General features: G+C 37.1%; 2 protein-coding genes across 11 annotated transcripts in view; both read left to right on the top strand.

Moving 5' to 3' along the window:
- The first annotated feature begins 327 nt into the window (after positions 1–327).
- On the top strand, positions 328–7920 carry LOC121976847. Of its 5 annotated transcripts, none has more exons than XR_006110695.1 (4): positions 328–899; positions 5117–5175; positions 6642–7776; positions 7866–7920. XR_006110695.1 is itself a non-coding variant. In XM_042529233.1 (4 exons), exons 3-4 carry the CDS (start codon positions 5154–5156, stop codon positions 7616–7618), a joined length of 999 nt encoding a protein of 332 aa, XP_042385167.1. In that variant the 5' UTR covers positions 328–899; positions 4234–4419; positions 5117–5153; the 3' UTR covers positions 7619–7920. The 5 variants fall into 5 exon arrangements, 4 of the variants coding, with proteins under 4 accessions (XP_042385167.1, XP_042385165.1, XP_042385168.1 ...); XM_042529233.1 differs by adding an exon at positions 4234–4419 and having other exon boundaries at positions 6642–7920; XM_042529231.1 differs by having other exon boundaries at positions 6642–7920.
- A 3275-nt stretch (positions 7921–11195) lies between these two features.
- Positions 11196–21765, top strand: part of LOC121976845 (eIF-2-alpha kinase GCN2) — a 100725-nt gene continuing 90155 nt past the window's right edge. For 3 of the 6 annotated variants that reach the window (XM_042529226.1, XM_042529227.1, XM_042529225.1), the window contains exons 1-5: positions 11201–11520; positions 11916–11987; positions 12058–12117; positions 12213–12318; positions 13480–13584. In XM_042529226.1, the coding sequence (XP_042385160.1) occupies positions 11390–11520; positions 11916–11987; positions 12058–12117; positions 12213–12318; positions 13480–13584 (474 nt within the window). In that variant the 5' untranslated portion in view covers positions 11201–11389. Of the gene's footprint in view, positions 11521–11915; positions 11988–12057; positions 12118–12212; positions 12319–13479; positions 13585–21765 lie in introns of those variants that run through there. The other 3 variants (XM_042529229.1, XM_042529230.1, XM_042529228.1) reach the window with 2 other exon arrangements.

The following is a 21765-nucleotide window of genomic DNA, read 5'->3' as shown; positions in this document are numbered from 1 at the left end:
ATTATGGCGATTATTTGAGCAATATTTTGTTTTGTAAGGATTGAAGGAAACAATAATGAATTCAGGAAAAAGTGCCCGTTCAATCTAAGCTGGTTCGGTCCAAATCAATTTAATTTGGACCGATTCAATTGAAAGAACGAAGAATTAAAACCAAAAACCTCATTTAGAAATCCAATCTCAAAAGTCTCCTCCAATACCAATGTCAAAAGCTTAAAAGAATTTTACTCCCTGATTTTAATTTCAGTCTAGGTCAGCAGATAAAAACCGGTTTAATCCGGTCCGGTTCAGTGGGTGCTTTAAAGGAGAAATTTCGGTCCAGAAAACGGGGCTCGGGCATTTCATTTCTCCTCGCACTGTTATCTGTTCTTCTCCCCGACGCCAGACGCCAGACGCCAGACGCCCCCAATCTCTCTTCCGCGATTTCTCCAGCGGCGAAGGACGGCGACGAGTGCTGCCGGCTGAAAGTGACAGCGGCGACGTTCCCTGTTCAAGCTCAACTCTTCGGCGGCAGGGGAAGAATCGGCGGCGACAGTGAGATTCCGTACATCCTCTACTCCGGCAGTGGCGTTCCAGTTCCTTCCCATCCATCAGCAAGCTTCGAAGAGCTCCTGCTGGAGTAGGGCATCTCCGAAGAAGCTTCTGCATCTCATCCGACCCGGCTGCGAGTTTTCCAGTGGCTGTTCTCGTTCCCGGATTCATCCGATTGGGCTAGGCTAGAGTGGTTTGCAAGGGCCGAGCACGATCAACGGAGAAAGATCAGCCACCTTCATTTCCAGTCAACTTCCAACGAAGGGGTTCTTCGTCGTTCATCGTCGCTGTTGAGCGAGCACTGCCGGTATCTTAGCTGCTGTCCACCGGCTTTGGGGGTTCCGGAGCCGGGTCTCCGTGTGACGCCGGAGGTAGTCGATTGGTGTATGATCGCAGAAGAGGGTTCGGTTAACTTAGTTGATTTACTTGTTTGTTGATTGTGTTATTTTCTTGTTCATGTTTGATTGTTGTTATTGCACTTTGATTAGTTTTGTTATGCATGATAGTTTGTTTGTTATTGCACTTGGTTAGTTTCATTTATGTATGAATGTTGATCTTGTGTCATAGGATGACAATGTGATACAAGTTTAACTTTTATGCACAATTAGGTTTTGTTAATTGATGTTTAGGTTTGTTTAGTTCACTTGCATAATTTAGTTTATGTCTTGCACTTCTATTTGTTATGTTTTCATGTTATGCCCATTGATAGATATTCTTGTATCGTAGTGTGACAATGCGATGTAGGAAAATCTTCAATGATTAGTTAGGATAGTTGTTTAATTTCTTTATGCATGTTTCTTTTGTAGAAGGGATCCTTATAGCGTAGAGTGACACTATGCTTTGAGTTCATTTTTGTTGGTTAGTTAGAGTTTCTTTTATTGCATTAGGTTTAGAGAACAAAACCTTAAAACAAAACCCCCATTTTTTGATCCGTCTAAAAACAAACATCTTATCATTAGTTTCCTAGAGAGACGACCTGGTCTTCTACTATACTACTTAGTGTAGGTTAAGGGGGTTCGGTTGAGTATAAAAATGAATTAATTTGATATGAGCGAGTGGCAGTCGCTTTCGACTACACATCAGTAATCCTCTCTGTCAATCTTTGGGCCTCCTTTAGGTTCTTTGGGGGAGTCATGTCTTGTAATGCTTTTACCTTGCTGGGGTTGACTTCTATTCCCTGTTCGGTCACCATGTATCCCAGGAACTTCCCACTCTTGACCCCAAATAAACACTTGTTGGGATTGAGCTTAAGCCCATATCTCCTCAGAGTCCTACAAGTTTCTTCAATATCAGCACATAAATTTGAAGCCCGTATAGATTTAATAAGAATATCATCCACATAAACTTCCATGTTCTTTCCAATCTGCTTCTAAAAGACTTTGTTCATAAGCCACTGATAAGTAGCTCCTGCATTCTTTAAATCAAAAGGCATAACATTGTAACAATAAGTACCCTCAGCAGTTATAAAGCTAACATTTTCCTGATCGGCCTTAGCGAGTGGAATTTGGTGATACCCTTGGTAGGCGCCCAACATACTGATGAATTTGCATCCAGCTGTAAAATCCACCACTTGATCTATACGAGACAGAGGGTAATAATCCTTTGGACAAGCCTTGTTGAGGTCCCTGAAATCAATACATACTCGCCACTTATTACCGGGCTTAGAAACCAAGACCACGTTGGTCAACCAGCTTGGAAATTGTACTTTCCGAATATATCCGACCTCCAGTAGTTTATCCACTTCTTCCTTGATAATTTTGTTTTGATTTGCTCCAAAGTCCCTTTTCTTTTATTTGACAGGCTGGGCATCTAGATATACGTGAAGAGCGTGCTCCATAACCGTTGGGACAACCCCTTTCACCTTCTTAGGTGTCCAGGCAAACACATCACTATTTCTCATCATACATTTAACCAGGTCTTCCTTGAGATCAGGAGCCAAATCAGACGCAATGTGAGTAGTAGCTTCCGGTCGGCCGACTTGTATCTGCACCTCTTCCTTCTCATATACAAGAGTGGGCGGCTTTTCTTGAATGAAGTTGATATCCATCCTCTGAGCTTTTCGGGCAGCATTAGCTTCCGCCCTTACCACCTCCACATAGCACTTACGTGCTACTATTTGGTCTCCCTTGACTTCCCCTACTTGATCATCCATAGAGAATTTTATTTTATTGCAGAAAGTAGAAACGACCGCCCTGAATTCATTCAAGGTCGGCCGACCCAAAATAACATTATATGCCGACGGGGTGTCCACCACCATAAAAATCGATCGGTGTGCCTGCATAAGGGGCTCCTCTCCTAAAGATATGACCAATTTTATTTGACTCAATGGTTGTACCTCATTACCTGTCAACTCATATAACCGAGTAACCATAGGTTGAAGCTCACTCAGGTCGATCTACAGTTGATCAAATGCTTTTTTAAAGATAATATTAATAGAACTACCGGTGTCAATAAAAGTACGAGTAATATTGTAATTGGCTATAACAGCCTTAATTATTAGCGTATCATCATGGGGTACTTCTACCCATACCAGATCGTTGGGCCTAAAATTGATTTCTAGCCCTGCCGCCTTCTCGGCACTACATCCAACAGCATGGATTACTAATCGCCGGGCGTGCGATTTTCTCGCCCGATTGGAATCACTATCGGTGAGTCCTCTAACTATCATGTTTATGCTGCCTCGGGCAGCGTTGTTGCGATTTTCTTCTTGCCGGGCTGATGATTGCTCTAGCTGTACTTGATCCGACGTTTGTGCTTGTACAGTGGGGAGAGGTAATATTCTCGCTTGTTGTCCGCTCGATTGATACTCAATTTTGAGAGGACTATTCTGTCATGGATACTGTTAGCGATTTGGAATTGGAGAACACTGACGATAGCAGGTGCTACCCTCCTGCTGATTCTTTAGAGCAAAACAGTTTCTGTGTTGTGGGTGTTGTTCAGATGATAGGTGCACCACCTTTGCGGGAAATGTGCGGGAGCATCTACATGTTGCACTGCTTGAGGCCGAGGCTCGGGATGACGATGATGTAGATCTACCCGAGGCCCTTTAGGGGGTTGAACAGGTCCCACCGGACGTACTGCTACCGAAACCGGCGCAGAAGTGTTTACGTGTTTCCTGCGGGCAGCTTGGGCTTCTTCCACATTAATGAACTCTGAAGCCCGCTCGATTAATATATCAAAATTGGTAGGAGGATTCCTAACCAAATCTGTCATTAAGCCCCTAAGAGAAGACGCTTACCAAGATCTCCGTGGTGGCCGATGGAACATCAATAGTCACTTGGTTGAATCTCTTAATATAAACTCTGATAGATTCTTTAGGGCTTTTCTTGATAGAAAAAAAACTCCAGGGAGTTTTATGGTACCTCCGATTACTAGAAAAATGATGTAAGAATACATTGCAGAAATCCTTGAAGCGACGAATAGAATTCTCCGACAGTCGATTAAACCATCGCTGAGCTGCTCCTCCGAAAGTAGTAAGGAACATCCGACATTTAATTCCATCGGTAAATTGTTGGAGGAGCGTCGCATGCTCAAATTTAAGAAGATGATCCTCGGGATCAGTTGTTCCCAAGTATTCTCCGACATTTAAATTCTGATAATGTTTTGGCAACGGATCATCTAACACTCGTTGAGAAAATGGAGTGATAATCTTTTCAGGAGAACTATCACTAACTACAACCTTCCCTTTTCGTTTTTCTTTCACAGGGGTTTCTCCAGAAGACTCTTGAAGAATTGCTCTTCGTCCCCCTTACTTAAGAGGTGTCCTAAAGTATGCTTTAGGGCCTCAAGTGGAAGAGAGAGGAGCAGAGAACAAATGAGCCAGATCTCTCCCTTTGATCTCCCTCTCTCTGTGATGAGAAGTTACAGACATCGCCGGAGGTGACACTACAGGTAACGTGCCACCAGTATTGACTTGTTGTTGCTGTTGTTGCAATATCTTCTGTACTCTAGCGTTGATGAACAACTCAAGATCATCCTGCGATATAGTAATAGTGTTGGGTTTGGTAGCTTCCTCCATCTTCGTAGCTTTAGATCTAGGTGAATAGTTCCTACAGACGGCGCCAAATTTAATCCTGTCTGAAATCTGCGAAGACGTGCGCCGACTCCGGTGAACGACGATTCTTGATGAAGATTAGCCTTCTGTAGATCTGGAAGAAGCCCTCCGCGATTCTATCGTGGTGCACTTGACCCATGTATTTGCAGATAGGTTCTTAATATTAGAAATGATGATAGCATTTTGTTGATAATAGTGGACAATGTTGTAAACATTGTCGTGATAGATTTCATATAGTTCTACAATATTGAACATTTGCCGTAGTTTAACACTAGCTAGCAACCTAATATCATCCTCTTCCTTTATCCGAGCTTGGGACCGGCCATGACGGGGTAATTCGTCATGGGCGGAGTTATAGTTCTACAATATGTTGATTTATAATTTTAAGTTGTTCCAGAAATATCATTATCATATATGCATGTTAATAATTTATTTATTGCATCAAATTTTATATTTTGATCCACTATTTTGTCATCTTCCGTCATTCAGGTTGCACATTTGTGCTTACTTTTCTTGTGTTTCCTCGTATTTCAGGTTGAGTATTCTTAGTGGGAGAGGTAGATATTCGTGGATGGTTGCGTTTCCTCGACAAGGTATGTGGTTTAGTTCAGCTGCTGCTTTGATATTATTTTAGATCGCACATACCTAGTGAAGTTTGTTTTTTGGTGGATCGACCCTAGATGAGGTGTGACATTTGGCCATAAGATTAAAATCAAAAGAAGGTACAGAACACAAATTCGAATAATGTTTAGTGGCGGGGATTCTTTAGTTTCTTTGTAAAAGAGTGATTCAAGCATTCAGCAATCTTGTAGACTGGATTAGTGAACTAAGCCAATAGTTAGATGTCCATAAGCTAAGCAAGCAAAACAATGCTTCTAATAGTGCATTTGGATTGCAGAATAGAAAAATAAGAATAACATAGTTATTCTTAGGGAATATAAAACAAAAAATATATAAGGAATAAGTATTCCTATATTTGATTCTTATTGTGCAAGAAATAAGTTTTTTAAATAAACAAATATCTTCATATAATAAAAAATTGGCATATATTACTTAATCTATTTCAGTCACCCTAATCAACCTACTAGATCCCAACTGGCCTTGATCAGATCAACTAGACCAACCAATCCAATTGGATCGATTGGACCTCGTGGCCTGTCCAACTACCCAACTCGTCTGGACTGCTCGACCTGTTTGGATTGTCTGTACAGCCCATCTAAACCACTCAGACTGCTTGGTCCATCTCGCTCGAACAACCAATCCAATTGGTCAGATCAAAGCAATCGAATGTGTTAAAAGAACTATGAAATAGATAAGGAAGAGATTTCTGATGTAGCAAGGAAGAATTTGAAATAGATATTCTTGAAATAGGTATTACATGGTCATTTTTACTACTAAACATAGAAATAGTTATTTCTTAGGAATTCACAGGGAATAGCACAGTCATTTCTCTGAGCCAAATACACCATAAGTGAAAGATGCATTATCAAAATCCATTGAAAAAGAGTATAGAAATAAGTTGAGTAAAATTACAAAAATAAGTAGGAGCTTTTATTTTATAGATCTGAGGCTTTGCTGGGACTCTTATTTTCCCAAGAAAATGTCTCTATTTTTAGATCTTGGTGGCTGTTATGTATACAAATAGAACCACAATTCAATTTCAAAGATGTCAGCAACAAGTTAAAGTAAATTAATTCAAATTTGCTAATACCTGAGTTGCCTGAAAGTTTGGCATCTACTGCTGCACCTATCCGTTTAGGCAGTTGCTTCACGCTTCATCAGACCTAATGCTACCTTGCAAGAGAAATTTAGCATTGCTTTCAAGGAATTTATTCTTATTAATACCAGTTTTATTGAATCTGTGGAAGGCGTTGCACCTGATTTGTACTATGTAATCTGATTTTAGAATTTGGCAGAGGAAAGAGATTGTGAAGTTATTCCTTTGCAAACTTGCACTCAATTGCATGTTCCTTCTAAATGAACTTTAACATTTCCTACAAAGTATCTTTTGGACTTATTTAAATGCTTCATCATATGGTTCTTTCTGCTTCATCTGCAGTGCATGTTTCTCTTATCACCCTCCAGCCAAACCCAATCGCCCGCTTCCATAGACAGGTCATTTCTTCAATGACTAGCCCATGCTATGCACATGCTAAATTTCTTCCATCCAAAAGAAATTATGAAGGATACATTCCAACAACTTGCACTGCATCCTCATTGCTTTTATCTCGGCAATCTTCACCAGTGACCCATAAAATCTCCTTGGGCTTGGGAGTCTCAGCCCAGTTCACTTATGATGCACCCCAACGATCAGAGGAATGGTTCACTCTCCGGAGAGAGAAGCTAACTACAAGTGCCTTCAGCACGGCTTTGGGGTTCTGGAAGGGCAAACGTCGGTCGGAACTGTGGTATCAGAAGGTTTTTGCAGAAGAAGTCGACACGATGGAGGCATCTGCTAAGGCTGCAATGGAGTGGGGTGTGTTTAATGAGCCTACCGCTATAAAGCAGTACAAGAGTATTACTGGAAGAGATGTTAGCTCCTTAGGCTTTGCAGTTCATACCGAGGCTACACTTGGTTGGCTTGGAGCATCTCCTGATGGACTTCTTGGTTTGTACCCAGATGGTGGGATTTTGGAGGTGAAATGTCCCTACAATAAAGGCATGCCTAAGTCTGCATTGCCATGGAAAATCATGCCACACTACTACATGCCTCAAGTGCAGGGCCAGATGGAGGTCATGGATCGCGAATGGGTCGATCTCTATTGTTGGACACCCAACGGCAGCAGTCTATTTCGTGTATATCGGGATCGTGCATATTTTAAGCTGATGCATAAAATCCTTTACGAGTTCTGGTGGGGCAACGTGATGCCGGCGAGACAAGCATTGCTTATGGGAAGTGAAGTAGATGCCAGACTTTACGAACCTACGCCAAAGCATCAGCTGACGAGTCTGGTGGTTAGTGAAAGCAAGAAACTGGCTGTCGCAGCGAAGCTCTTGTGCACAGACATTGGAGGTCGTGTGGAGTTCTTCAGATGATGTGCTCACTCTGGAAGCCCAAAATTGCGTTTACTGATCACAAAATCTGTTCACATCTCATCTCTTGCACTGCCTTCTTATCATTATATTGCAATGGCTGTGTTGATGGTGTGCAAAAAGCAAGCAGTAATATCTCTCACAAAAGAATAGCGATTTCGGTATTGCTAACTTGATTTTTTAGCTCGTAAGCATCGTATTCATTACAGCTTTCTCAATTATTTTTGTTTAATTATATCTTCATGGGCAGAAAACTAATGGAATATTTTGAACCATACAAGAAGCCAACGACTATTTCCTACTGCCGTCCCCTTGTTGTCTTGTGTGACAGTGTAAGAATTTTCCTCATTCTCAAGCGAAGTTTATTTGGCTCTGTTGCGTGCTAACGAGGAGTATTCATTGTCAGAAAATTTATTCCTCCCCCGTGGTCATATTTAATCACGGTGCTTTGATATCTAATAGTGTTTGAATTAGTAGACTTTTGGTTGAAGCTGTAATGACTCTAATAAATATAGAGGGAGCAAGTGAAAAGGATGCTCATGCTAAAAGTGAAAATGAGATAATATAACCCAAAACAATATTTTAGACACGATTAGTTATTTAATTAAAACTCCTCAAAATAGAAGAAGAAAAGTCAAAGCATACCATTCAAATAACTTGTAATGTTATAAGGTTCATGATATAGCTCAAGTTTTAATTCCGAGTTTTAAAGATCTTGATATGATAATTGAAAGTAATATTGTCAAACAGACTAATTCATGGCGGGACAGATCAGTCTATCAAAAATCTATCATATAATAGGACAGGGACTAGCTGAGAAATCGTTAATTCAAGATAGATGGTAGATTAGACAGACTAGTCCAGGAACTCGTAAAAAATAAAAAAAATATATATATATAAATTGAATTTTTTAAGTTTGAGTTGTGAATCAGACGAATCAAACCTACAAGTCCATTGATTCTCTATTTTAATTTTAAATTGTGGGGAAAAAAGTTTTCAATCTGTGGGCCAATCTGAGCACACCATGAGTCAATATGTTTGAACCAGTTTTAAAATTGATTGATAAAATTTAACTCAATCTATTTAAATTATTCAACGGCGCTCACCCATCCAATAGGCCCAACCAATCTAACCAGCCCAATTTAAATAGGCCCAACTAATCTAACCGGCCCAATTTAAATTGACGTTCTAATTGAAAGCTAATGTGTAATGTGTAACGAAGCGGGGTCATGATATCATAAAACATCCTATGTATTTTTTATTACTATTAGCGATTGTACACATGTGTTGCGTAAGCTAAGCCCCTTATATCAAGTGGGGTAATGGAGGGAGAGATCTAAGGGAAGAATAATTGACCTATAAAAAATAGTTTTAATTTTTGAGGATTATGTCTACTTTTAATTCTTTATATCATATATTAAATTGATCATATATAATAAATACTACACTTACTCTTAGCCAAAAGATTTTCCATAAATTAGGTAAGGGTACACTAGATCCATGCAATAGTACAATACTAGGGTGACACTTAAGAATCTGTAACATACCCCCCTTATAAAAAAATAATTTAATATCATATTTTTTATATTTATTTTGATGATCGATGAAAAAATTCTATCGAGCCCAATTGAGCACTTTGAAAATTAATCGGTTCAGAAAACTAAATACTTAGATTAATTGGTCCAGAGAACTAATATTTGTATGCACGCTCAGCTTTTTGACTTGTGAAAAGATTATTGATATTCATTTAATTTACATATGGTAGAAATAAAAAAATTTGAATAACTTACTAAATTAAATAAATACGTGTGTTCATGACAATGTTCAATTAGTTAATATTAAGATTATCTTACTATTTGATTAAAGATCTTCCTCTTTACTAATTAATTTTGGTGAAATCTAAAATACATTTACGTTAATGTCCTTTTTTCTATTTACACTAAAAATAATTCTAAAGTTTATTAGTAATTCCATAAGCGAAACAATTAGTGATTTAGAGTTCGAGACTCAGCTACAGCGTATTATTATGAATTTTTCTCATTATTAATTTTTTCTGGTTGTTTTATATAAAAAAAATATAATTCTCTTTAGTCCCATATTTTAAAATTGACAACACTATGATCAAAGAAGTTTCTATAAATATTTTAGACCGATGATGTTAAAAAATATACTTTTCTTAGTTTTTTTTACTAAAACAAGTATAGTATTAAATCAAAATAATTTTTTGCACTCGTTACAGTAGTTTGGTCTAACAAATCTTCTTAGTTTATAAGGGTGACACTAGAAAATTCAAACAATTCGGATTTTCAAAGACCCAAATAATTTATATATTATTATATTACACACGCAACACGTGTGCACGATCACACTAGTATAAATAATTGATTAGATTCACCCTAAATAATTCATGACGTAGCCAGGATCTTCAATTGCCCTGGGTTATTGTTGTTCTATCACTGTACTTTCTATGATTTACTACTCCTCGATGCATCGAACGACAAATAAAAAAAAAACCTTTTTTGAATTTGGGCTCAATATATAAGTCTAAAGATTACTACAAAGCTAGATTTGAACTAAATAAGCCTAAAAATTATTAGACTACTAAGTTTCACTGGGATGAAAGTCTAAAAATTATCGGGCTACTGAATTCGGTCTCAATATATAAGTCTAAAAGTTATTCGGCTGCTACGTTACATTGGGCTAGAGCCAAGTAAAGTTCAGTCTTGACTATGCCATTGCCAATATCGTTAGTTTCATGACAAGATAATATAAATAAATCAAGGAACACATTTTATCCTAATATAATGATATTTTGTAGGATAGAAATAAGACAATTAATGAAACATTTTGCATCCACTATATATGAACTGTTCATAAAATTTATTTATTATATTCATCAATAAATCTAAATGAACAAATAATTTGTAATATCAAATTCACTAACTAATTAAATAAACTTAAAATTTTTAAATAAGCTCGATAATATTTAACTAAGCTTAAATTAAAAAAAAATTTAAACTTGATGCTTAATTTGTTTTAGGTCCGATTTAACTTAGACATAATTATTTTATTAAATAAATTTGAATAATATGATTTGACGATTCATTTACCGTTATTGTGGTAGGGAAATTCATCATCTGGCACGAGTCAACTCAGTCGGTAGGGAAATTCGCATACCAGGACGAGTCAACTCAATCTAACTCAGAGTAGATTACAGATTAAGTAGACCAATCCATCAGTCCATTACCTGTTAAATTTTCTATTTTAATTTTAAATTTTAAATTTTAAATTTTTTTCTCAACATATGGATCGACTCATCGATTGATTCGTCTGGATCCGTAATCCGTACAAATGAGTCTGTTTATGTCACTTTTAAAGAGTTTATAAAATTTTAATTTAATCTATTTAAATTATTTAACTATAGGACTAATTCGACGGGTCAATCTAAATCGACGGCTTAACACCTTTTATTTTCTTTAGAAGACGGTTTTCTAAAAAATATTAACACTCGTTTTCCTGGAAAACGGGGAAAAAAAATCTCGTATCGGAAAGCGATTTGACCGTGGTAACCCGGTTTGGCCCTGCCTACTGAATTCTGATTCCTACTACACGTCTTGATCGCCTGATTGAAATTTCTACTCCAGTGCCCGCCCTAGGTATCTTCTTCCGCTCCTCGATAGGCAGGTCTTAGATTTGCGATTGGTGGTATGAATTGCCGTTGAAGTCGATGATATAGCACCAGATCTGGGAACATTTGAGGCGGAGCTGCGAGTGATGGGGCATAGCTCGAAGAAGAAGAAGAAGCGAAGCGGAGGAGGACGGGGCAGGGGCTGGGCGTCCTCCAAGGACTCCTCATGTGCCGCCGTGGTCGATGAAAATCTTCTTGCGGACGAGTTGACTGTATTGTGGGTTCCGTTTCATCCTTTCATTGCCTTTGTTTCGGCTTGTTATTGCAGAATCAGAGATTATACTTACATGAGAAATATCATTGAGAAGACCCTATCAACTAAACCTTGGAAAGCAACTTTCTATAGGAACTGAAATTTCCAATTCTTTGTAGTTTGATACTCTCGTGTGCCATGTCATGCATGCCAGTCGCCATAACTGAGCAAGTTGTGGTTAGTGTCAACGGACCTTTTTAAAGTATGAATCCTATCTAAACTTTCCTGCAAGAATGTCTCGGGCGCAGATGTTTTTTCTGAATGATCCTAAAGTGAAAATTGATTCTTTGGGTTCATAATAGTTTTGTTAACTGCACTTAATTGATGAGTTCTAACCCATGACTTGCTTCCTATTTTAGGAACTCAATATTTCAGGATGACTTCAAAATCATATCTGAACCACCTCATGCTTCTTTTTCGATAAAGCTGAGGTACTTGAAAATTGTGACAAATTATAGTTATATTATCTTCTCCGTTCCAATCTGTGACAATGTGAAACAGGCCTTACTCAAGTGATATGGGCTATGATGATCTCTATGTTTCTGCTAGTCTCTTGGTAAGGTTAGTACAATTGTTTTGTAGTTTGGTCTCCTTTATCAGCAGCTTCTAACTTTGTCTGAATCTTTTTCAAATTCATCATCTTTCTTTGCTTGCAGATGCTTACCTGGTTATCCATACAAATGCCCCAAACTACAGATAATGCCAGAGAGAGGTTTGTTAAAAGAAGATGCTGATAGACTCCTTGTTTTGCTTCTTGACCAGGTCAGAGAATGTTAGTGCTGGCATCTTAAACAATTCTGTAAATAATCATAATCGTTTAGGCATTGACATACATGAATGACGTTGATTTTCCTACTTAGGTTTTCTAAGTTAATCATGCTGTCAAAAGAGTTACTAGTTAATGCTGGGACATGATATGAATTTGTTGTTTTCTAGTAGTAAAGGACAATCTAATCTACTGTCTGATGATAAAAGGGACCAGCATATATGCAGACAGTTTCTACTCATTTTAGGTCTTATGATGTGAACATAAATTTATTTCAACCGAATCAAGTATTTACATCGAGTCACGGTACACAGTCTATCTTATGACTCAGTTAGGTATGGCTGTAATTTCCTTAGGATGACCATCCTTTTTCTCACATCTGATATTTTTTGAAATTGAACCCTAGAACATTGTCTTCATTAAGTTTAAGGTCCATTCAGGTGAAAATTAAGTAACTGATGATTTGTTTATTTGTCTATGCCCTTGTTAGTTCATATTTTTACATCACTCTTTAGTAGGGCATTATTTTTTCATTCACAGTTTGTAGCTTACTGGCTTGATCATTTTTTGTAAAAGAATTATTACCTAAAAGAGTTGCTAGTGGATACAAGTACTCTAATGAAGGCTTCTGATCAGATGGTTATTTGTGGGTTTGGACAAAGGTTCAAGATGTTGCATTCATGAGAAACAATTATTTAGGAGTTCTGACAAAGGTTCTTGATCCGACTGAAAAAGTTGAATTACTGCTTGACATGGATTAAGGTGTTGAATCAAATCTGAAAATTTCTTATTAGAGGCTGGTGATTGCCCTTACTTGGAAACTGTGGATGGACATGTAAACTATTTATGCAGGGATTACTTTAAAGTCAGGGGACATACAATAAGTGTCCGAACTGGCACCGATCATAGAGCAGGACGTAACACTATAAAGGAGGCTTTTCAATTTATAGTCTATTCTTTTTTAGTTGAAGATAGCAAGTCCATGTGGGTCCTCTGGGTATATTCTAGGGCAGAAAAAATTGTATGATGCAAGCCATTTATGCACAATAGATTTAGCTTCATGGAAATCATTTCTATTCTTCGTATTAGTAGTAAAACAGCCATTTACAAATGCTTTCTGTTTTTCTGTTGTGAATTTATGTGATCCTTGATATCAGGCAAAGGTTAATGCTCAGGAAGGACGGGTAATGATTTTCAATTTGGTGGAAGCAGCTCAAGAGTTTCTATCTGAAATTACTCCTTTGAGCGAATCACATGAATCTGTAAGTCTGCGTACTGAAACATGACGCTGGTTTGAAGTCTGGTTTTTTGAATAGTAATCCATTAAGACTTGGTGGCCATTTTATTTTAACCCTAATTTCAAATTTTCAACCGTGGCTGTTTTTTTCTTCGTTGTATAGCTTCTTGTACTCGAGGTTTAAAATTTTGATCCGTACCGAAGTTTTGTTATATGCTCGGTACGATACGGATTCAATATTATATAGTGCCAATATAGTTTCGGTATTCCTTTAAATTATAAATATATATGTATCAGTGTTATAAATGATTGTCGAGGCGGTCGCCTAGGCATTGCCTAATGCGGGTGTTGGGCATCAACTACACCGCCTCAGGTTGAGGCGATGCTTTAGGTGGTAACTCACCTCTTCTTCTACCGCTGGGCATGGAACTACCATCATAGTGTCGTGTGGGCTCTGCGATGAGTCTGGAAGCATCGCGCGAGCCCGGACGCATTGTCCAAATTTAATTAAATAACTTTAGGTTAATAATTTTAATCAACTTCTAACTATGATTAAAACAATTTAAATATACTTAATTAAAGCCTAATAAAATTATCCCATTAATATATATATATTAAAACAAATATTTCTTATTTTTATTTTTAAATATTTTGATTAAAATTTTAATTTTTAATTAATATATTTTATTAAAAGTAAATTTTATAAAAAATAATGATTATTTATAATATTTTGTAAAAGAATAATAAAAAAATTCAGCTGCCTAGACACCGCTTAGGCAACCGAAGCGATAGGTGGTCATTGACTATCCCCCCACCGCCTACCGCCATTTACAACATTGATATGCATATTAATTTTATTAATATTTGATTATTAAATATGCTTTATATTTTGAGATGTTGAATTTATATTTCAATCTAGGTTCTAAAATTCGCTTGGCGCTAGTTGGGCGTTAGATCGGCGCCTAGCGCCTAGACCGCCTAGGCGGGGACTAGGCTCCACTAAGTGAATTCCTCGGTATTAAAATAATTTACATAATAACTCACATAATATAACTCCAACACAATAACATCAAATTTAAAATGAGTTTAAAATTACACAACTAATAAAATATCATTGGACACAAACTCAATATCATCGGACACAAACTTAACATCAAATTTATTCTACTTCTTCACCATAATTTTTAACAACTTGTTCTTCATTAGACACAAACTCAATATCATCATTGTGATCCTCTTCATCTTCTGATACAAAATCATCCTTATGAAGTTCTCACTCTAGATTTTCTTCGGATTTGTAGATTTTCATCTACAAATCATCCTTATGAAGTCCTCCACTTGCTTCATCAACCATTTGCCATGTGAGCCTAGAACCTAGTTCAACTTCATCATCTTCTCCACCATCCACAATCCAACCTTGTGTATTTGAAGCATCTTTTGCAAGAAGGACATCGACATTCCTTTCTTTTTCTCTTTTTTGTTTGTTCAACAATCTAGCATTCAATCTGTTGACATCTAACCTATTTCTTTTCTTTGTATGGATCTAAAAAAGAGAGAGAGAGAGTAAATATAATAGTTAGTAACATGAATATAAAACTTTAAAAATTAATACTTACTTTAATTAAAGACTTAAAGTTTAAAACTTACTCCTTCGAATGCACTCCAATTTCTTTCACACCTAGATGAACTTGTAGTTAATGAAAGTATTCTCAATGCCACTCTTAGTAAGTTGGGTGTGTGAGCACTGTATGTACTCCATCATACACATAGATCAAATATATCATCATTTTTTTCACATGCTTTTGCTGCTAATGTTTTACCAAATAACCCAGTCTTATTTCTGTATTTTGCTAATTCCTTGCTAATAATTGGCATTTGTTGAATACTTGTGAAGATTCCCTTGATTGTAGAGATTATGATTAATTTGGATTCCCTTGATTATTGGGATTGAGATTGATTTTGATTGTGTTCCCTTGATTGTAGGGATTGAGATTGATTTTCTTTTCTCTTCTTATATATATAAATATCTACATGTAAACATATTAATGATAATATAGAGATCTTTTCCTAACACCTCTCGTTTCTCTTTTCCACATTGTATCAGAGCGAGGTTGAGAGCAAATCCTATTTTTTTCTCTGCGCTGCCGTTCCTTGCGCCGCAGCATCGCTTGAGCCTTTCTTCGCCGTGTACCCTCTTTCACCGAGCTGATCAATGGCTATCTCCGGCACTCCAAAGTTGGATATTTCATTCTTTACCAACCACATCACTGCACCACTCTCTTTTGAGCAGTTGGATGGTAAGAACTACTCTTCTTGGGGCTCTCACATTGAGCTTTGGCTTGTTGGACAGGGTTATAAGACACATCTCACTCACACCGAAGAGGATGTCCAAGTCGCCGTCCTCTATGGAAAAAGGTTGATGCTCAGTTGTGTTGCATTATCTGAGCCACCATCCATCCATCCCTTAGCGATGTCTTCCGTACTCACAAAACCTGTAAAGCTGTTTGGACGCAGGCTCAATAACTCTTTACAAACACCTCTCGGCGACTCTATCAGGTTTGTGAAGATCTCATGACTATCCTCAGTGTCCATCAGGTTAAGGATTCAATGTCTACCTATCTAGATTCAGTCTCTAGTCTTCTTTGTGACTTCAATGAACTACTTCCGCCTGCGGCCACTCCTGTTGCGGAGCTTGAAAATCGGAAGAAATTTTTTATGTCTCTGGCTTTATATGGTTTGCCCATAGATTATTCTCATGTTCGCGATCAGATTCTGGGCAGCCCCACAGAAGCTACCATGGACAGTACCTGGGCAACTCTCCTCCGTGTCCTTACCAAAGTCTTGACGTTGCCTCCTTCCATTCCTATTGACTCGTTAGCTTTGGTCTCTCGAAACAACAACAAACCTCCACCTCGTAAGGGTGGCAAGGACGCCCTTGGTGTGATCACTGCCACCGACCAGGACACACGATTGATAAGTGTTGGAGTCTCTATGGTCGACTTCCTCGTGCTGCTCAGATCGCTCAGAGTTCTGTCGCTTCTTCAGCTTCCGCTGCACAAATTGCCACCGGATCTGATCCCACCGCCTTTCTATGATTACTTTCTGAAATGGTATGAGGATTGTCATGCTTCTGATTCCACTGCTGCTGTTGCATACGCTGGTAATTTCTTTGTTGGCATATCTTGCTCTTTGGGTCCTTGGGTTCTTGACTTTAGGGTCATCGATCATATCACGGGTAATAAATCTCTTTTTTCTTATCTCTCTACTTCCAGTTATTTACCTTTTGTCACCATGGCCAATGATTTCCAAATTCAGTCCCAGGGTACTGGTATTGTTCATCCTTCTCCGTCTCTTTCTGCCCATAATGTTCTTTATGTCCCCGGAGCTCCCTTTAATTTATTGTCAATAAGACAACTTACTCGAGCCTTTGATTGTGTCATCTCTTTTACTAAAACTTCTGTTTCCTTATAGGACGGGAGTACGGGGAGGATGATTGGCTTCAGATGTGAGTCTCATGACCTATATAGGCTTCAACAGCCCTCTCTTGGTTCGGCGGCGACATCTCCACTTCTTATTCATGCTCAGGGATATCTAGGTCTGGATAAGTTGAAACAATTATGTCGTAGTCCTCACTTAGAGTCTTCTGGTCTTGTATGTCATCCGCGGAAATCCAGGGCATGGTTCGGTAGATTTAGTACTATAATTCAACAGTTTGACATGACTCGAAGCGAGATTGACCATTTCCTCTCTTGATTTCATCTACTTAGTGGTTTATGTTAATGATATCGTCAGAGATCATCTTGGGATTTCACAAGTAAAATAACATATTTTCAAACATTTCCAGACAAAGGATATCGACAAACTCAAATATTTCTCGGGGATAAAAGTATGATAGTCTAAAGATGAGATCATCATATCCTGAAGGAAGTATGCAATGGATATTCTGGAAGAAACATGAATGTTAAACTCAAAGATAGTTAACAACCCTATGGATCCTAATGTTAAGGTCTTGCCAAATTAGGGAGAGCCTCTTCCACATCCTGATCAGTACAGATGATTAGTAGGGAAACTAAGTTACCTTATTGTTATTCGTCCGGATAACTCGTTTACAGTAAGTGTAGTAAGTCAGTTTCTCAACTCTCCATGCAAGGAACATTGGGATGCTATGACTCGCATTATTCGATATATCAGAGGTGCACCAGTTTTGTATGAAGACAAAGGACATACTTAAGTTGTAGGATTTCCCACTGATAGAAGATCCACTTCCGGGTTTTGTATATTTGTCGGAGATAACCTTATTTCTTGGAAAAGCAAAAAGCAGAATGTTGTGGCAAGATCCAGTGCAGAAGCAGAATATCGAGCTATGGCCATAGCCAGTCAAGAGCTTATATGACTAAAACAGTTACTTCAGGAACTAAGGTTTAGAGAGGTTACACAAGTATCACTTATATGTGACAACTAGACTGCTATGCATATTACCTCGAACCCAGTTTTTCATGAGAGGACAAAGCATATTGAAGTTGACTATCACTTTGCCAGAGAGAAATATCTGCTAGCTTTGTCAATTCACATGATCAACTAGGAGACATATTCACTAAGTCACTGAGAGGTCCCCGAATTGACTACATATGTAACAAGTTTGGTGCATATGATCTATATTTTCCAGCTTAAGTGGGAGTGTTGAATACTTTTGAAGATTCCCTTGATTGTAGGGATTATGATTGATTTGGATTCCCTTGATTATTGAGATTGAGATTGATCTTAATTGTATTTCCTTGACTGTAGGGATTGAGATTGATTTTTCTTTTCTCTCCTTATGTATATAAATACCTAATGTAAACATATTAATGGTAATATAGAGAGATCTTTTCCTAACTCCTCTCGTTTCTCATTTCCACAGCATGCAAAATTTTCATACATTTAAAAATCCCCATCGCGACCTCCTCATAAAGAGCAATAAAACTATTTTTATAGTAAAAATAGGGATTCAACAAAAATGCAGTGGTATGTAATAATGTATCAAATCTATCCTTCTTTTATACTCAATAATCACTATCATAGACTGATAATTTAATTTCACGTTGTTCAGGGCTACCTTGATATCTTCTTTAGCTTGAAGAAGTTCCCCATATAGAAACCCCATCGATGACTTTCTATCTCCATCTGCCAATCGAAGAACTCTTACCAAAGGTGCAAGTATTTTCAAACCAAGTGTCACATCATTCCAAAAACTCATGCTCATCACAGTAGAGTAAGCCAATTTCCCTTTATTTGTTTTTGACCATTTACATTTCTCCCACATATCATTTGTATACATGACCCTTAAATTAGATTTTTTTAATCAAACTTTGTAATGTGAGGAAATTTGATGCAAATATGGTAACTCCTGGCCGGACTATGTCTCTCTTCTTCGTGAAACTTCTCTTCAATGACAAAGTCATATGGTGAGCATAAATGAAGATGATAAAAGACTTGGCTTGCTCAATAACCTTTTTATATCATGGAAGCTTGCCAATACTTTCAAGCATGAGATTAACTGTGTGAGTTGTACATGAACTCCATAAGATCCCACATTGCTTTTCTCTCATCAATTTAGTTGTAGCCATATTATTGGTGATATTGTCTGTTACAATCTGAACAATATTCTGAGCTTTTACTTGTTCAACACGCTTGTCAACATACTCAAAAATAAGTTCATCTTTATGTGCCTCGTCTGAAGACTCCTTAGACTCAAAAAATGTAGTACCCAAGTCGCAATTAACACACATATTTAAGATGTTTCTTTTTTATCACTCTATGCATTTGTCATGATCGAACACCCATTCTTTGCCCATTCTTCTTCATGTTTCTTTAGCAGTTGCTTTGTTCTTTCAACTTCGGCTTTCAACAGTGGCTCCCTAAGTTGATATTGAGTTGGAGGCTTGAATCCTGGTCTAAATTGACCCACTGCCTTCATTAGTTGCTTGAAACTATCATTATCAATAACATTGAATAAGATTCCATTTTCATAAACCCATTTCCCAACATATTGTTGAACTTGTTGAGTTCTCTCTTTGGAAAGAGCCTCATTTATATTTTTTTGGTGAAACACTTTACTCCCACTGGAGCCTGTATTTTCTGGAGCAATTGCTGATGCATATTTATCCATGGGGCCAAGTAGAAGAGGTTTTTTTAATTCCATCTATCCCTTTAATTTCAGGACCTTCTTCTTCATCTAGAGAAATAATCACCTCTGCTCTGCTACTTCGTTCTTCCATTATTTTGTTCTTCTTTTTGTTTCTCCTTTCTAAAATAGCCTGTTTGTACTTATTTTTATCTTCTTGAGATACTTTTCGACAACCGAATACATTTCCACGTATATTTGCTATGTGCTCTTGATCCTCTACACTCCCACCGACATCATTTTTTCACACAACTTGTATTTAATTTTGTCGAGATTCTTAGGATCAATTAACATCCCAAATTCCCATCCAATATCATTTGACTTTCTCCTAAGAATCCTAGATTCAAGTTGAGTGACAGATGTCTTCGAAGATGGATTGCTCGCCATTGTAATTATGATAACCTGAAAAGTGATTTATGAATAAATTTATAGGATATAAATCAGTAAAAAATATTAATATAGATCAGTAAAAAAATATTATCAGAATATAAATGTAATTTATATGAATTAAATAATTAATAAAATTTAATAGATTTTTTTTAACATTTTAAATATAAAATTATGTGAATTAATTAGATTTGTTAGAATTTTTTAATTTTAAATATAAAAAATCAGAATATAAATTAATTAACAATATTTATTAGAATATAAATAAGGGCAGCCTGGTGCACGAAGCTCCCGCCATGCGGGATCCCGGGGAAGGATCCATTGTACGCAGCCTTACTTTACTTTTTGCAAGAGGCTGTTTCTAGGATTCAAACCCATGATCTTTTGGTCACATGACAACAACTTTACCGTTGCGCCAAGGCTCCCCTTCATTTATTAGAATATAAATAACTTAATAAAATTATAAAAAGATTTTAATTTTAAATATTTTATATATAATTTATTGGGATAATTTAATTAGGGTGTATAAAAGTCTATTCAAATTACCCTATTTAAGTGAGGAATTGTTGAATTAAATAAATAATATATAAATTTTAAAAAAAATCACATGCTGAATGCGATGCGCGACGCGACATGATGACGGCAGCAGGCGGCACCAAGCGCGTTCCTAGACGTGTCTGGGTCGCCGCAAACTTCTGGCGACTCGTCTGACGACCCAGACGAGTTGCTTAAAAATATAAAATAAATTTAAAAACTTACAGCTCTTCCGGAGAAAGGCAGTCGAAATGGTGAGATCGAATAGGGTTTAGCCGTTTAGGGCTTTAAATTAAAAAAAATAAAAAAATTCTTAAATTTTTGTGACGCCACCCAGTGACACCTAGCGTCGCCTAGGCTAGGGCGCCTAGGTTTGACACTACCACCTTTTTGGTACTGGCGCCGGCCGCTGAGCGCTTAGGGCGCATTTTAGAACACCGATTTCAATGTTATCTCATAAGATAATGCCTATTACATTTTTATAAAAATTATTTTAAAAAATAATTCTCAAAATTCAAAACTAAATTTAAAATTATAAAATCATTTAAAAAACTAAAAATAATTATAAAATGATTTGAAAATTTTAAATTATTATTTTTAAAATTTAATTTTAAAAAATTTATTTGAAATGTTTAAGAATTATATATATTTTTTAAAATTTTAGATTATTTTAAATTTATATTTAATTTTAAAATTATTTAAAAATTTTAAATTATTCCATAAAGTATTTATTAATTTAAAAAATTTTTAAAATTTTTTGAAATATTTTAATATTTTATAACCATTTTTTTATTATTACCATTTTATAGCCATGCGGGGTTCCGGGGAAGGTTCCATTGTACGTAGCCTTACCCTGCTTATTGTAAGAGGCTGTTTCAGAATTATTTAGGAATATATAAAATTTTATATATTTTAATGGAATAAGTTCAATTTTAGTTAAAAAAACCCATCGACACATCGTAACCTCCAATGCGGCATTTGGTCGTGTGATCCCTCCGGTGCGGTTGTGGGGGTCACGCGATCCCTCTGACGCGGTTGCGGGGGTCGCATGACCCCTCCGGTGCGCCGCGGGGGTCAATGAGCCGTTTGCGTTGATGGCGGGGGTTGCGTGACGCCTCCTTG

This window comes from Zingiber officinale, chromosome 4B (genome assembly GCF_018446385.1).
Source record: "Zingiber officinale cultivar Zhangliang chromosome 4B, Zo_v1.1, whole genome shotgun sequence".
In the NCBI taxonomy this organism is placed as follows: Eukaryota; Viridiplantae; Streptophyta; class Magnoliopsida; order Zingiberales; family Zingiberaceae; genus Zingiber; species Zingiber officinale.
This window is presented reverse-complemented; position numbering and strand designations above follow the sequence as displayed.